At 35.9% G+C, this 18844-nt stretch overlaps 1 protein-coding gene across 7 annotated transcripts in view; it reads right to left on the minus strand.

Moving 5' to 3' along the window:
• The window catches only part of AGPS (alkylglycerone phosphate synthase), a 148220-nt gene that overhangs the window by 81740 nt on the left and 47636 nt on the right, over window positions 1-18844 (minus strand). For all 7 annotated transcript variants that reach the window (XM_032755298.2, XM_032755299.2, XM_058440831.1 and 4 more), the window contains exons 6-8: window positions 17521-17592; window positions 16071-16150; window positions 12951-13031 (exon numbers count right to left, since the gene is read on the minus strand). In XM_032755298.2, coding sequence (XP_032611189.2) covers window positions 12951-13031; window positions 16071-16150; window positions 17521-17592 — 233 coding nt within the window. The remainder of the gene's footprint in view (window positions 1-12950; window positions 13032-16070; window positions 16151-17520; window positions 17593-18844) is intronic.

The following is an 18844-nucleotide window of genomic DNA, read 5'->3' on the forward strand; positions in this document are numbered from 1 at the left end:
GTCTGGCTAGAAGTCTATTTTGTTGATATTTTCAAAAACAAGCTCCTGGATTCATTAATTTTTTGAAGGGTTTCTTGTGTCTCTATCTCCTTCAGTTCTGCTCTGATCTTAGTTATTTCATGTCTTCTGCTAGTGTTTGAATTTGCTGTTGCTTCTCTAGTTCTTTTAATTTTGATGTTAGGGTGTCAATTTTAGATCCTTACTGCTTTCTCTTGTGGGCATTTAGTGCTATAAATTTCCCTCTACACGCTGCTTTAAATGTGTCCCAGAGATTCTGGTACATTGTGTCTTCGTTCTCACTGGTTTCAAAGAACATCTTTATTTCTGCCTTCATTTCGTTATTTACCCAGTAGTCATTCAAGAGCAGGTTGTTCAGTTTTCAAGTAGTTGTGCAGTTTTGAGTGAGTTTCTTATTCCTGAGTTCTAATTTGATTGCACTGTGGTCTGAGAGATTGTTTGTTATGATTTCTGTTCTTCTGCATTTGCTGAGGAGTGTTTTACTTCCAATTATGTGGTCAATTTTAGAATAAGTGCAATGAGGTGCTGAGAAGAATATATATTCTGTTGATTTGGGGTGGAGAGTTCTGTAGATGTCTATTAGGTCCGCTTGGTCCAGAGCTGAGTTCAAGTCCTGAATATCCTTGTTAATTTTCTGTCTCGTTGATCTGTCTAGTATTGACAGTGCGGTGTTACACTTTATTTCTATCAGTATATCCAATATTATATATACGATTAATTTGTTTCTTTTGTCTGGTAGGTTACTTCATTATCTTCTCCAATTACAAGCAGGTACTATATACCAGGAATTGTGTAAAGCAAAAGATAAAGATACCAAAAAAACCAGATGTTCCCCATGCTGAATGAGCTCTACCACACCAATTTAAATTTACTTCTTTGTTTAAAATCTTACTAACTTCCTACTAAATAAGTGAAGAAAGTGTAATGGTTGAAAACCTGGGTTTTTCTTGCCAAAAAGTTTAAGAAAACAAACAAAAATCCCTGGGTTTGAAACTTGTCATTTACGGTTGCTAGAAAATTTGCATACCACAGTATACCACAATATGCAAATTTAGTGAGAAACAATTGCTGGTGCATAGTAAGTGCTTAATAAATGGTATCTAAGATCATATACATTTAGCCACTTTCTCCTATAAGGTCTCTGTCTCTGTTAATGCCATTAGCTGGTAAGAAAAATTTGCTGAAGAAAGGTCCACAGATTTACTCATACAATTAATCAAATATTCACCCACCACGCTCCCCGAGAAAGGGTCTCACTCTGTCTCCCAAACTGGAGTATAATGGCACAATCATGGCTCATTGCAGCCTCCAATCCTGGGCTCAAGCATTCCTCCTGCTTTGGCCTCCCAAAGTGCTGGAATTATAGTCATAAGCTACCATGTCTGACTCAAGATTTCTTTTTTAATAAAATAACATCTCTGCCCCATACTATGCTAGATGAAAATAACTGTGTTCATTAACCATTTACCATGTGCCATGAAGCCCTATGGGAATAAAAGCTTTATCTCACTTGTGTTCCAATTCAATACTGAAACAACAAATATTTACTGACTACAAGCTAAGCTTCAGATATATCGCTTAAAAAATCCCTAAATTATGGTGCTTATATTATAGAGAAATATTGAGAAAAATGTATATGCTGCTAAACAAAAAAGGAGAAATAGTAAAGGAAACTGAAATTAATTAAGAATCATAATTAAATTATACAGAATAATTAGAAGTGTGATGAAAAAAATAAAAAGCAGAGCAGGAACTTCCCCCTCTACCCAAACTGAAGTAAAAGGAGCTAGGATTTACCCTTCCACCTAAAAAGACTAAAACACAGAAAAATAGAAGAAACAGGCCAGGCATGGTGGCTCACGCCTGTAATCCTAACACTTTAGGAGGCTGAGGCAGGAGGATCACTTGATGCCAGGAGCTCAAGACCAACCTGGGCAACATAGCGAGACTCCATCCCTGTATTTTAAAAAAGAAAAAAAAAAGTTTTCAAACACTGAATTTGCAGTCAGGAAGGACGGTGATCCCTGTGAGAAAGTAAACAAAGGTGGTGAGCACTGTGACTTGACCCTAGTTTAGCGCTCTACAGAAACAGAATCCAGGCACAACTTGGCAAACACTGAGTTGAGATTGAGCATAGAGCTCAGTCAAGGCAATCAAGGCATTTAGAGTTCATAGGAAAAAGTACAGAAAAAAGCGGCACAAAGAGAGGTGCCTGGAGATCTGCACAGTGTGCCCCTCAGGTCTTCAGCAGAGTACTGAAAAGTAAATGCAAGTGAGTGAAATACCAAAGACCAGAAGAAGAAATAATCCAGATGGATTACAGCACGGGTGTCCAACCTTTTGGCTTCCCTGGGCCACACTGAAAGAAGAAGAATTGTCTTGGGCCACCCATAAAATACACTAACACTAACAACAGCTGATGAGCTTAAAAAAAAAAAAGGTCTATGCATAATTTTCATGATATCTGCCACCAAAAAAGTCCTCACATTCAAAGGGTTGGACACCAGTAGATTAGAGAATACTGCCAGCACTCACAGAGGGCCAGAAACAGTACCTGTTTCCACTAGTCCAACTGAGAAAACTATTAATTCACAGAGTATTAGGTAGGATATCCACAATGTCATACCACAGTAGTGGAAAGTAATTAGCCTCAGACTGAAAAAAGCAAAAGATCATAAAAGCAAAAACTAGAGGATCAACTGTTTCCACATAAGTGCATCCCAGGAAAAAAGCTGAAGAATATTTGTAGAATTGAAAAACATCGAAATTCACAATGGCTACCATCTAATCAAAAATTACCATTCAAAATTAAAAATATAAAATTAAAAATAAAAATAAAATATATATAAAATAAAAATAAAAATTACCAAGCTACAAAGAAGCGGGAAAACACCCCATAATCATTATGGGGTGAATAATCGAAACCAATCCAGAACTAACACAGATGTTAGACACAGCTGACAAAAACATTAAAACAGTTATTATAACTGTATTCTATATGTTCAAAAAGTAGAGATATGCAAGATATAAAAAGCCCCAAATTAAACATCTAGAGCCGAAAAATATAATGTCTGAGATTAAAAATATATTTAATGGGATTAAGAGCAGAAAAGACATAGCAAAATAAAACAGTAGTGAACTTCAAGACATAGCAACAGGAACTAAAAGAAAAAAATGAAAAGAGTAGCAGTGAGCTGTGGAACTTCAAAGAGCCTAATAAGTGAGTAAATAGAGTGTCTAAAGGTCGGCAGGGAGGGGGGTTCATTGGATAGTTGAAGAAATAATGGACAAAGTTTTTCAAAATTTGATGAAAACTATAAAGCCACAAATCAAAAAAGCTTAAGAAATCCTCAACAAAAGAAACACAGAGAAAAACTACACCAAGGTCCACGACAATCAAATTGCTCAAACCAGTGATAACAAGAAAATCTTCAAAGTAGCCAGAGGGCGCTGGGCGCAGTGGCTCACACCTGTAATCCCAGCACTTTGGGAGGCCGAGGTGGGCGGATCACCTGAGATCAGGAGTTCGAGACCAGCCTGACCAACATGGAGAAACCCTGTCTCTACTAAAAATACAAAATTAGCCAGGCATGGTGGCTCATGCTTGTAATCCCAGCTACTCGGGAGGCTGAGGCAGGAGAATCGCTTGAACCAGGGAGGCAGAGGTTGTGGTGAACCACTGCACTCCATCCTGCTGGGCGACAGAGTGAGACTCAGTCTCAAAAAAAAAAAAAAAAAAAAAATTACTACTGATTTTCTTAGACATGATAATGGTACTATAGTTATAAAGAAGAACACTATTCTTCTGTCTTTAGGAGATGGTGCTGAAGTATTTAGGTTAAGTGTCGTAAAGTCTGCAACCTAGGCTGGGTGTGGTGGCTCATGCCTATAATCCCAGCATTTTGGGAGGCTGAGGCAGTGGATCATCAGAGGTCAGGAGTTTTAGACCAGCCTGACCAATATGGTAAAACCCCATCTCTACTAAAAATATAGTATTAGCCGGGCATGGTGGGGCATGCCTGTAATCCCAGCTACTCTGGAGGCTGAGGCAGGAGAATCTCTTGAACCTGGGAGACGGAGGTTGTGGTGAGCCAATATCATGCCACTGCACTCCAGCCTGGGTAACAAGAGCGAAACACTGTCTCAAAGAAAAAAAAAAAAGTAGCCAGAGGGGGAAAAAACATATTACATACACAGAAACAAAGACAAAGATAATATCAGATTTCTCATGAAAAGCAATAAAGTGAGGTAACAGTGGAGCAACATCTTTGTACTGCTGAAAGAATATCGATCTACAATTATATACTCACTTCAAATATCTTTTTCAAAAACAAAGGTGAAATAAAGACTTCTTCAGACAAAATTAGAATTTGCCAACAGCAGACCCACACTAAAGTCATGTTAAAAGAAGTCCTTCAAGCAGAAGGCAAATAACATCAGACAAAATTAAGGGCATAGGAAAGGTTAACTAGATGGGTAAATATACAAGATGCTTTCATATTATTTAAATTTTTTAAATGATACTGCAAAGTGTTACAGTATCACTCAAAGGTAGCTGATACAAGTTAAAGATGTATACTACAAATCCTAAAACAAAACAAAAACTTAAAGCTACTAAAGAAACTAAAGAGATAAGGCATATCATTTTTTAAAAATCTCAAAAAGGCAGTAAAAGAGGGAAAGAAGAACAAAAACAGATGGGAAATACAGAAAATGAATAGCAAGATGACAGATTTCAACTAAACCACAATAAATCACACTGAAGGCAAATGATCTAAACACCTCAATTAAAAGGTAGTGATTGTCAAATTAGATAAAAAGAAAAGAACCAATTACATGCCGCCTATAAGAAAAACATTCTAAATATAAAGATACAAACTAATTAAAAGTAAAATAATGGAAAAAGCAAAAAGATATACCATGCTAAGAAAACTCCAATAGCTATTTTAATATCAGAAAAAGCAGATTTCAGAACAAAGCATGTTATCACAAATAAAGGAGGTCATTTCATAATGACAAAAGGGTCAGTTAATCAAGAAGCCATAACAATCCTGAACATTTATCCTCCTAATAACTGAGCTTTAAAATACACCAAGCAAAAATAGAACTGCAAGAAGAAATATACAAATCTACAATTTCTGTTGGAGGTTTTAATACCCCCCTTCAATAACTGACAGAACAAGCAGACAGAAAATAAAAAATATAAGAGACCTAGCCGGGCGCGGTGGCTCACGCTTGTAATCCCAGCACTTTGGGAGGCCGAGGCGGGCAGATCACGAGGTCAGGAGATCGAGACCACGGTGAAACCCCGTCTCTACTAAAAATACAAAAAATTAGCCGGGCGTGGTGGCGGGCGCCTGTAGTCCCAGCTACTCGGAGAGGCTGAGGCAGGAGAATGGCGTGAACCCGGGAGGCGGAGCTTGCAGTGAGCCGAGGTTGCGCCACTGCACTCCAGGCTGGGCGACAGAGCGAGACTCTGTCTCAAAAAAAAAAAAAATATATATATATATATATATGAGACCTGAATTACATTATAAGTCAATCTGACCTAACAGACATTTAAAGACTACTCTACCAAACAGCAGCAGGAAAACACATTATTTGCAAGTGCACATGGAACATTTTAAAAATAGGCTGCACTGTGAGCCATAAAACAAGTAGCAATAAATTTGAAAGAATTCAAGTCATATAAAGTACGTTTTCTGAACACAACAGAATTAATATAGAAATCAATGACAGAAAGATATCTGGAAAAATCCCAAAATAATTGGGAACTAAATAACATACATACGTGGTGAGTAAACCATGGATCAAAGAAAAAAATCAAAAAAGTAGAAAATATTTTCAAATTAATGAAAATAAACATATCAAAATTGGTAGCATGTCACTAAAGCAATAATTGGGGAAAAATCAGCACTGATTTTCTACTTTAGAAAATAAGACTGAACTCAAATAAATTACTTCAACTTAGTCTCAACTATAAGACACAGAATAACATTTTTTTTCACAAATCCAACATCCATTCCTAATTAAAGCTCTATAAACTAACACAAGAAAGGGACTTCTTCAACTTGATAAAGGGTATCTACAAAAAACACCTATAGTTAACAAATACTTAATAGTTAAAGGACTGAACACATTTCTCCTAAATCAGAAACAAGTCTTGCTTATTTTCAACATTATCTGGCCAGTACAATCAGGTGAGAAAAAGAAAAAAAGGCAAACAGATTGGAAAGAAAGAAAGAAAACTGTCCTTATTCACACACAACATAGTCATCTATGTAAAAAATCCAATGAGATCTATAAAAAAAAAGCTTGTTAAAATTTAGTGAATTTAGTAAAGTTGCAGGATATAAGATCAGTATTAAAAAACTGTATTTTTATACACTATTAAAGAATAATCAGAAACTGACAATTTTTAAAAACACCAATTACAACAGCACCAAACAATATGTACTACTTAGGGACAAATCCTGTTTTTAAAAATATACAAGGCCAGGTATGGTGGCTCATACTGATAATCCCAACACTTTGGGAGGCCAAGGTGGAACGATAGGTTGAAGTGAGAAGTTTGAGACCAGTCTCGGCAATATGGCAAGGCCCTGTCTCCAGAAAAATTAAAAAATTAGCCAAGCATGGTGGCACATGCCTGTAGTCCTAGCTACTGGGGAGGCTGCAGCGGGAGGATCATTTAAGCCCAGGAGTTTAAGGTTACAGTGAGCTATGATGGTGCCACTAGACTCCAGCCTGGGCAACAGAATGAGATCTTGTCTCTAAAATATATATATATACAAACATACACACACACACACACACATATACATACACATACATATGTATATGTATGTATATGTACATACATATGTATACACATACATATGTATGTGTATGTGTATGTATACACATACATATGTATGTGTATGTATATGTATGTATATGTATACACATACATATGTATGTGTATGTATATGTATGTATATGTATACACATACATATGTGTATGTATATGTATACACATGTATATGTATGTATGTGTATACACATACATATGTATACGTATGTATGTGTATACACATACATATGTATATGTATGTATATGTATGTATGTGTATACACATACATATGTATATGTATGTATGTGTATACACATACATATGTGTATGTATATATATATATATATGAAAGACATGTACATAGAAAACCATAAGACACTGCTGAGAGAAATTACAGACCTACAGAAAACTAAAGATATACCATATTCATGGGTCAGGTCAGAAGAATCAAAACTGTTAAGCTGTCAGTCTCAAACTGATATATAGAGTCAATGCAATCCCAATCAAAACCCCAATGGGACTTTTTCTTTTTTTAACAGAAACTGACATTTCCATATGAACATGAAGTTCATATAGAAATACAAAGAACCTAGAACAGCCAAAACAACTTTGAAAAAGACTTATGATAAAGCTATAGTAATCCAAACAGTATGGTATTAGCACAGAGACAGACATATATAGAGTCCAGAACTACAAGCAGACATATATAGACATCAGATTTTTTTAAATGATGGTGCAAAGTCAACTCAGTGAAGAAAGGATAATCTTTTCCAATAAATGGTGCTGAACAATTGGATATCCATGTGCAAAAATCATTAACTTCAATCCAATTTTATACCAGATACAAATAATAACTCAGAAATCTTCAAAATTGATCAGAGACCTAAATGTAAGACTAAAAATTATAAAACTCAAATGGGAGAAAATCTCTATAACCTTGAATTATGATACAACAGCAGAAGCATGATACAAAGACAAATTAATACACTGGGCTTCATAAAAATTAAAACAGCTGGTGAACCCGGGAGGCGGAGCTTGCAGTGAGCCGAGATCGCGCCACTGCACTCCAGCCTGGGCGACTGAGCGAGACTCTGTCTCAAAAAAAAAAAAAAAAAAAAAAAAGAAAAAAGAAAATTACAACAGCTGGTCTTCAAGAGATACTGTAAGAAAATGAAAAGAGAAACCACAGACTGAAAGAAAATATTTGCAAAGCATATATCTGACAAAAGACTTATTCTCAGAATAAAGAATTCCAAAACTCAATAATAACAAAACAACCCAGTCTTAAAATTGGGCAAATAGGCCAGGCGCGGTGATTGACACCTGTAATCCTAGCACTTTGAGAGGCCAAGGTGGATGGATCACAAGGTCAGGAGATCGAGACCATCCTGGCTAACATGGTGAAAACCTATCTCTACTAAAAATACAAAAAATTAGCCAGGCGTGGTGGCGGGTGTCTGTAGTCACAGCTACTCTGGAGGCTGAGGCAGGAGAATGGCATGAACCCAGGAGGCGGAGCTTGCAGTGAGCTGAGATTGCACTACTGCACTCCAGCCTGGACAACAGAGCGAGACTCCATCTCAAAAAAAAAAAATTGGGCAAATAATTTAAGGAGAACTTCACCAACAAAGATATATGGATGGCAAATAAGCACATGAAAGGATGTTCAACATCACTAGTCATTAGAGAAATATAAATTAGAACTACAATGAGGCCAGACACAGGGGCCGGAGCCTATAATCCCAACACTTTGGGAGGCCAAGGTGGGTGGAACACTTGAGCCCAGGAGTTCAGGAACAGCCTGGGCAACATGGTAAAAAATTCCATCTCTACAAAAAAATATAAAAATTAGCCAGGCATGGTGGCACTTGCCTGTGGTCTCAGTTACTCAGGAAGCTGAAGTGGGAGGATTGCCTAAGCCCAGGGAGGTCAAGGCTGCAGTAAGCCATGATTGTGCCACTGCACTCCAGCTCAGGCAGCAGGGTGAGACACTGTCTCAAAAAACAAAACAAAACAAACCTACAATGAGATACTACTATGTACCTACTAAAGTTTAGACTAAAATTTAAAAGACTAACAATACAAAGTATTGGCAAGGATATGGAGAAACTGGAACTCTTATACAGTGCTGGTGGGAATATAAAATGATATAATCACTCTGGGAAAAAACTTCATAGTTTCTCAAAAAGGTAAATATATACCTACCATTTTGATCTATTCATTTCCATTTCCAGTTACTTACCGAAAGGAAACGAAAGTATATGTCTATACAAAACTTTCACATGAATGTTCATAGCAGCTTCGCTTGCAATAGCCCAAAACTAGAAATAATCCAAGTGTTCATCAACAGGTGAATGTATAAACAAAACAGTGGCATATCTATACGATGGAATACTGCTGAGCAACAAAAAGAAATGAACTACTGATAAATACAACAATATGGCTGAATTTCAAAATAATTATGCCTAGTGAAAGAAGCCAGACCCTCCTCCCATACATACTGCAGGATTCCACTTTATTAAAATTGTAGGGAATTTAAGCAAATCTACGTGACAGAAAGCAAATCAGTGATTGCTGGGGGGTTGCTTAAGGGTTGTGGGTGGGAGTGGGGAAGGATTATAAAGGAGAAAGAGAAAAACTTTTGGGGTTGGTGGACATGTTCATTATTTTGATTGTGATGATGGTTTCATGGTTAAATTCATATGTCAAAACTTATCAAATTGTACACATTAAATTGTACATATTAGATCATAATTATATTTCAAGCTATTATAAAGCAATATAAAACAAAAATCTATGACTTCAAAGATTGTGGCCCAAGCTGCCTAAGGAATTGAATTTCCATCTCCTGAAGAGAAGAAGAAGGCTACAGAACAGACACATTTTGGAGACAAGATTGCAAATTTTTCCTCTAAAAGTTCAGTTTTTAAAATGCGGAGTTTGAAATGTCTGTAAATACGCAAGTGGAGATATCAATTAGGCAAGTGGCTATATCAGTTCAGGAAAGAAGTCTAGCATGATAATATAAATTTTGGAGTCTACAGCACATAAAAAGAATATTTAAAGTCAGTTAGCCTGAATGAAGCAAATAGTGCTCAATAAAAATTAGTGGAATGAATCAAAGTTCTAAGTAGTTCACATTATTAACTTATTTCATCTTGACGAAAAACCCCATGAAGTAGGAATTATGATCCCCACTTCATAGGTAAAGAAACTGAGGCTTAAAGGTGAGTAACTTGCCCAAGGTCACACAGCTAGGAGCTGTATTTGAGGTTTGCAGTGAGAGCTAATAGCTATTACAAAGAAAGAAAATGTGAGGTTATCAGTGATGATATCCCTAAGCAGAAAAAAACATTTGAGTCAGACATCCTCAGACTATTAACTAATAAAAGTAGCCAAAGATTTCATAAACCTAGAAAAAATTCTCCAAATCCATAATTGATATGTTAGCAGCTTCCATTAAATTTTATCATGTTAATATCAATTTGATTTACAAGTTAAAGTGATTAAAATCTGTGCTACCCAACTATATATTTATGTCATTTTAAGCTTGCAGAAAGAAAAGGCAGGATGTTTTAAACTGGTTACCTCAATTGAAGTAGAATCTGAAGGACATAGAAGTTTAATGAGGAAGAACTTTAACTGGGATCAAAATAGCTGTAGGAACATTATAGCCTACTGGAGGTAAAAAAGAAAGTTCTTTATTGGCATTTAGGGAAATGAACTAGTAGGTAAAATATCAGAAGTTCCTAGTCTGGGAAAATGTCATTTAAATTTCAAGGAAATATGTTCCTTGAATTTTAATTCTAACCTTTAAGAAAAAAAAAGAAAACTTGGAAAGGTTAAAATACTACATCAAATGCTATAATAAAGATACAAAATTGGTGACATAAAAGGCCACTCATTGTTATAAAAAAAAAATGCTGTGCTGATAATGCCTCATTTAAGCATAATGGAATACTGATACAGGACTTTTTAGAGGTTTTTTCATTAAATACTATTATTCTGCCCACTAAAGTTCATTATAAACTATAATAATTGATAAATCTATTTATCTGATATAAAACCTTAATTTATTGAGGATCTTTAACACTGTCTCAACAAATAAGTTCAATTTTATTCCAGTTATCTGCATCTTACTGCATTAAATAAAAAATAAATAGTTTAATAATTTTTTTTCAAAGCCTATCATCCAGAAATGGTCAGGAGCAGACCAATGTCAATCAACTTTTCAAGAAAGAAAAGAAAACAACAACAAAATAAGATAACAATCACATCACATCTCTTCCTATTAAGTGTTTGGGGGAGAGGTGTCTCTATAACCCAAGTTGAACAAAATGGTCAGTACATCACTAACAAATTGGACTTCCTAATTTTTGTTTACAAAAGTTGAGTTATCGTTATCTTGATCATGTTTGAGGAAGTTGAAGGAACCAATTTATTTTCACTATTACCTGCTTAGAATCTATGAAAGAAACCTAAAGTTTTCCAAAAATTTATTAGGATCCCAAAAAAGTACTATAAGAACTCCAAGAATTTCATGAATTTGTGAAATGAGTAGTTGTCAATGAAATTGCGCACTGAAAAGTTCAATGAATACCAATATTTACCCAGCTGATGAAATACATCACCAAGATCCTAGAATTCCATGTTCAAACTGTTCCATTTTGTTCCATTTCTACTACTTCAGGTCACTCTCAGCTCTTGCCTAAATTATTGTTGCAGTCTCTTAGTCCACCCTTACATAGACCACCCATTTCACCACACAGCAGCCAGAACAATACAATTAAAAAGTAAAGTTCAAACTTCTAATAAGGGCTTTATAAGGCCCTTTATGATCTGAACTCTTCATGTTTTCCTGGCTTGATCCTTTACCACTACTGTACCCACTCCCACCCAATATACAAATACCAAGAAGACATGTTCTCCCATACACACACTAGCCTTCAGCCATATTCAGCTATCTGCAGACCCTCAAAAGCAACAGTCAGCCAGGCATGGTGGCTCACGCCTGTAATCCCAACACTTCGGGAGGCCGAGGTGGGTGGATCACGAGGTCAGGAGATCCGAGACCACGGTGAAACCCCGTCCTACTAAAAATACAAAAAATTAGCCGGGCGCGGTGGTGGGTGCCTGTAGTCCCAGCTACTGGGGAGGCTGAGGAAGGAGAATGGCGTGAACCTGGGAGGCGGAGCTTGCAGTGAACCGAGATGGCGTCACTGCACTACAGCCTGGGCAACAGAGCGAGACTCCATCAAAAAAAAGGCAACAGTCACCCTGAGAAGCTCTGCATATATGCTCCTTCCTCTGGATTGTTCTTTCCTTTTTTGCTAACTCAGACTCATCCTGAAGTCTCTTTTTTTTTTTTTTTTTTTTTTTGACGGAGTCTTGCTTTGTCGCCTAGGCTGGAGTGCAGTGGCGCGATCTCGGCTCACTGCAAGCTCCGCCTCCCAGGTTCACAGCATTCTCCTGCCTCAGCCTCCCGAGCAGCTGGGACTACAGGCGCCCGCCACTGTGCCCGGCTAATTTTTTTGTATATTTAGTAGAGACGGGGTTTCACCGTGTTAGCCAGGATGGTCTCGATCTCCTGACCTCGTGACCCGCCCACCTCGGCCTCCCAGAGTGCTGAGATTACAGGCGTGAGCCACCGCACCCGGCCTGAAGTCTCATTTTAAATGCTGTGTCCTTTGCCACGGACTGAGTATTAACAACAACAACAACAAAAATGCCAGGTTCTATGTGATACCTTCTTTGCCCAACTCGTTCCCACCTAGCCCCATTTGATGATCCATAATACCCTGCATTTAGCATCCACATAGCAATTTTCACTCTGAATAATTATTTATCGAACTTTCTGTCCTAATCTAAGCTACCTGAAGGTAGGAGACAATGCCTTATTCACTATCATGTCCTCAGAATCTAGCTCAATGCTTGACCCATAATAGAAACTAAACAAATTCTTTGAGTGAATGAATGTATCATAAAAGGTATTTCATTCATAGAGGGGATACAGTTTTGAAAACTTTCATTAAAGAAATAACATCAGAATTGATATTAGAATAAGTTAATTTAAAAAAATAAGAAAAATAAATAACATACCTGTCTTTCCAACTCTTGTCCTGTTATGCCAGCCTCTACATGAGCTGTCAAATTGTTCTCATCAACCCAGAGAATTCGATTCTGTTGCAAAGGAAGAAAGAAATCTGATCTCCATGAACTACTAATATTTTCTCAGGAAATATAACTTCCTAATTCAAAGCAACAAGTAGGTAAGACAGTGATTAAGCAAGAAGGGTTCCCCTCAACCACCCACACTGGAAACCAAGTCCACTTATCCCAGACTATACAACATGATGACATAGTAACAAAGGCAGTATATTATGCAGGGGTTGGCTTAAAACATAGACTCTGTCTTTATTCAGATGTTAATTTAAATTCCTTCTCTTACCTTAGCCAAATTATTTAACTGTCTAAGCTTACCGTTTCCTCATTTGTAAAATGTAAATAGTAATAATACATAAAGTGTTGGCTATAATAATTAAATGAGGTACTCCATGTAAAAAAAATCATATACGGGTCCTGGCATTGTGCAAATACTATCTGCACTGTGTTAACATAGCAATCATTATCTAATTTAAGAATATCAGAATATGACCATAAGATTAGAAAAAAAATCTGCAAAGACATTTGAATATAGCAGATGGCATCCCTGCTTTATTTTTAATTCAAAACAGGGCCAGAGACCTCACGTACAAAACAAAGCATATCCCTGCCTCAGGCTCAAAAGAAGGAACTAAATTTCATCTGGCTCAACTTACCAAATGTATGACTGCCAATAAAAAATGTTATTTGGCATTCTTATTTGACCTAACTTTTATATACATATATGAATTTTCATGAATTACTTTCTACTATTAAGAGCAGACTTCTTTCCCCTTTCTATCTGGCTGAGCAACTGGGTAACATATAGAACCTTCTTCTGGATCCCAGGGAAGCTTTCTTTCTACTTTCACATGCTCAATTTCACAGCAATAATTAATATAGATAAATCTACTTAATAATAAAAAGGAAAGAGTACAACAGAGAATACAAAAATAGCAGTTGCTGCCTATATTCCAAATATGAACACATACAAATAACTGCACTGCTTAATTCATAGAGTTGTGAAAAACATTAAATAAGATGATGTATGTGAATGCACTTTTAGTTTTATGTTACATAAAACTCATAATTATACTCTCACTATAAGACAATAGTAATTTCTTTCTTTCTTTCTTTCTTTGTTTTTTGAGACAGACTCTGGCTCTGTCACCCAGGCTGGAGTGCAGTGGCATGATCTAGGCTCACTGCAACCTCTGCCTCCTGGGTTCAAGCAATTCTCCTGCCTCAGCCTCCTGAGTAGCTGGGATTACAGGCACGCACCACCACACCCGGATAATTTTCGTATTTTTAGTAGGGACAGGGTTTCACCACATTGGCCAGGCTGGTCTAGAACTCCTGGCCTCAGATGATCTGTCCACCTCAGCCTCCCAAAGTGCTGGGATTACAGGTGTGAGCCACCACGCCTGGCTGACAACAGTAACTTCAATACAACTATGGTATAATCAGGCTTTTGGTCCTTTGGCAGCTAAACAAAAGATAGTGTTATTAAATTGCAGAATGAAAAGACAAAGAATGCATTAATCTGATGGTACCCTATATATATATCTTCTCCTCCAACAGACTGGCTCTTGAGGCAACTACATACTCATTCTAAATATATACCTTGTAGCTACCAAGAGTTCAAACATATCTTTTAGTAGAAAAAGGAAATTAAAAGAAGCAGAAAAAACTTCATAGGCACTCACAGAAAAACCTAAAGAAAACATATAGGCTACCCTATTACATCCCATATATACTACCAAACCCATGTTAACATTCCAGAACAGGCTATTCATCAGCTATCTTCTGAGGAAATAAATTGCCTTTTCTTAAAATCTGGGATAAGGAGATAGGTTAATGGGGAACTTTACAATAAAATAAAGTGTTCACCATCTGAACTTGATCAATTTTAGCATCACTAAAAGTGGGACAATCAGCCACTACCCACTTCTCTTGATGTTATGTGACTTTTTTTAAAAGCACATTACCATCTATGAGGGATTCTTGCTGTAAAAACAAAACAAAAAAAAGGCAATGCCTGAATCTAACTAGACTTTATATGGAACTTCTAATTTAGTGGACATACAGGGCTTAGACAAAGAGTTAAATGACAAGAAGCAGCAACAGATAAATTCAAAATATGACATTCTATACTACAAATAACCTTGTTTCTTCAAAAGTCTGTAACATTCAAAAGAAAAAAACAGGGAGTAAGAGGAGGCTTTTACATAAAGTGAGACTTAAGAGCTACAATGGAAAGTAAATGTGAGCCTTGTCTGGATCCCCATTTGAACAAGTGAACTATAAAACAGACATTTTTTATATTGAAAATTGAATGTAGACTAACTACTAAATAACATAAAGAATTACTTTTGATTTTGCCAGGAGTGATGATAATAGTTATGTGAGAAAATGTCCTTTTTAAACGAGATTATACAGAAATATTTACGTGTAAAGTAGCATTGTATCAGAATTTGCTCTAAAACTGTTAGAAAAAAAAGAAAGATAAAGAAAGTACAACAAAATGTTAATAACTATTTCATCTAAAAAATGGGTAAACTATTCTCTCTACTTAGGTGTTTGAAAACAAAATTCAAATTTGGTAAAATAGCATCAACATATATACCTGAGGGTAAAAGTAAACTTACTTTTTGGAGAACTGAACACAAGGGTAAAATGTAATGATGAAATACATTTAAAACAAAATGGATATTAGATTCTTTTTTTTTTTTTTTTGTCACCCAGGCTGGAGTGCAGTGGTGTGATCTTGGCTCACTGCAACCTCTGCCTCCTGGGTTCAAGCGAGTCTCATGTCTCAGCCTCCCAAGTAGCTGGGATTACAGGCACACGCCACCACACTCAGTTAATTTTTGTATTTTTAGTAGAGATGAGGTTTTGCTATGTTGGCCTGGCTGGTCTTGAACTCCCGACCTCAAGTGATCCGCCCACCTCAGCCTCTCCAAGTGCCGGGATTACAAGCGTGAGCCACAGCGCCCAGTGGCTAGATTCTTTTTTAATGACAATTAAGGGGTAGCCAATAAAGACAATGTTTTAAATATATCTCAAATTATTAAATACCATTTGTGAAGTGTCCAAAGAAATAATTGTTCTTGTCTCATCTGCAGGACACATCAGGCCATATGAAACACTTGTTCCTCCTGCCAAAATAGGAAATAACAACTTTTATGTTTAAATATTCTGTTTTTAGCTATATTTCTAGGGCAAATCCCTCACATCAAGTATACAGATAGGGCCACTGGAAAAGTGATACCTATTAATACTTTGCAAAATACAATTTGCAAATGCTAACACACTAAAAGCAAACTCACCTTTATTTTATGCTGAGTGCCAAAATGAAGCAATATTACGGAACTGAAAGCAATGGGCTATGGTTCCATCCCCTGGAAATGCCACACTCAAGTGAAGCCCCTAGCAATTTGTGGAACTCCAAAAACATGATTAGAAAAGTTCTAAGCAGATAATTACTGTGGAGAGGTAGCTTAAAAGAAAAAAAGACCCATCCTATACAACTAGAGGCATCATTACTTCCTTTCTACCACAATTACGAGATTCATTTATCATTTAAAATAATCTTATATTCTTATACAAAAAAGCTTTAATAAATTGAATAGAAACAAGTTTAAAATGTCTAGATTATGAGGTATTTAAAAACAAATTTATATGTTCTTTGGTGAAAAAGTGATTTTAATATAGAATAATACATAGAAGTATTTAAATACACTGTTGGCTTAACATTTACTGTCAAAGGAAAAATGCTTTCTTGATACCATTAAAGAATAATACAATGTTCTCTGTTCTTAACAAGATCTAAATTACCATATATCAGAATAAATTCTTGACTGATACTTCCTTAAGTTCTGCATGAAAGAAAACATGCGAAAGTCACCTTCCACAAGAATTACAGGGGGTGTTAATCTGTAAGGTTCAGCGTAATTTTACAAAATGAGTTCATGAACTGTCGGTTAATAACGTGATGCCTGTGATCAGTAACCACTATTTGCTTGTCACAGTCATTTGGAATTAAAAAATATTTCATAATAAATGGCATTTTAGTGCCTTTTTGCATAAATTCAACAGAAATCATCAGCTGAAGAGGGAATATGGAGCTTCTAGAATTGTTGGGAGTCTCATTACTATTCCTATGCTAATCTCAAAGGTTTATATAGGACATATTTATATTTAGCTTTTGAAAAAGAAAATTCTCTCCATACATATACAGGTTAAAAAGTAATTACTAAAGCAGAAACATTTTCTTATTCAGGCATTAAATCACAGCTTCAACTAGGGCCCATAGAGGAAAAAGCCATGAACTAAGGTATACCATGTCTCAAACAGTTTAAGGAATCCTACTTAGAACACAAATGAGCATCATCGACCAATTTTTGAGAATAACCACATCACAATTACAATAATGTTTGTTTTCAGTAAGGTGATGCAAATATTTAAAATACAAATATTTTAAATAGAACAAATTTACATATTAAAATTCAAAAGGCACAATACCTACCACCAATTGGTATGATACAAAGATTATATTTGCAAGCTAGATTCACAATCTTAACTACATCATCATGGCATGCTGTTGAAAAAAGGGAAAATAAATTAATTACAGAGGCATGAATAAAATCTGATAACCTTGGCAAATAAGAACCTATGAAATTCTTTATCTACACTTTTCCTTCATTTATTCACTCATTAACACAATGAGTTAATTGAGTACTAAAACACTTTACCTTTTTAACTTCATTTTGAAATAATTTGACTTACAAAAAAGTTACAAAGATAGTACAAAAATTTTACTTCATCTCACATCCCCAAATATTAACATCTTCAGTAGCTACAGTCCAATTATCAAAACCAAGCAATCAACACTGATACAATACAATAAACTAATCTACAGACCTTATTCAAATACTTTCAATTGTCCTACTAATGTCCTCTTTTCTGGACCAGAATCAACTCCAGGATCACACCCTGCATTTAGTTGCCTTGTGTCTTCTTTAAAAATAGGCATTTCCTTAGTGTATCTTTAACTTTCATGACCATGACAGTTTTGAAGAACAATGGTCAGTTCTTTCATAGAATGCCCCTCAATTTGGGTTTGTAGATGTTTCCTCATGAGTAAGTTCAGGTTATATATTTTGGGAGTAATTCCACAGAAGTGATGTTGTATCTTTGTCAGTGCATTACATCTAGAGGCACATGATATTAACATGTCTCATTTCCAGTAATGTTAACTTATTAATTGTTCAAATACCTATTAATTGTTCAAATACCTATTAATTTCAACACGAAACACAGTATCCTTATAGTGGGAAAACCTAGTAACACAGTATTTATGTATCTTAGACTACGTAAAATTCCATGATTCTCATCATACTTTCACCTACTAATTTTAGCACCATTGATGATTTATTGTTTAAACAAATGTTTACAATATTGCACAAAATACACTGCACATAAATTCCTTTCCTTTGTACAGAACTAAAGGGTTCTCTTTATGCTTGTAAAAGTTATATAAATAATAAAAACCTGACTGGAAGATTTTAAATGCCAAGCAAGAGGTGCTAAGACTCAACTTGACTGGAGATAGGGCATTAGTGGAGGTTCTTAAGGAGGGGAACAAGATGGCAAAGAGATTGTTTTAGAAAAGTCAGTCTCCTGATATAATAAGAGATGGCATGGAGGAGCGAGACTTGAGGCAAGAAAACTATGCAAAACTCCAGTATTAGTTGCTAAGAGCCTAGGGACTTAGTAGGAAATAAGAATGCTGAGGAAAGCAAATGAATATCCATTTATGAAAGCAAAAATAGTTTGATAAAAGTTGCAAT

This window comes from Hylobates moloch, unplaced genomic scaffold (assembly GCF_009828535.3).
Source record: "Hylobates moloch isolate HMO894 unplaced genomic scaffold, HMol_V3 SCAFFOLD_1, whole genome shotgun sequence".
NCBI lineage: Eukaryota > Metazoa > Chordata > Mammalia > Primates > Hylobatidae > Hylobates > Hylobates moloch.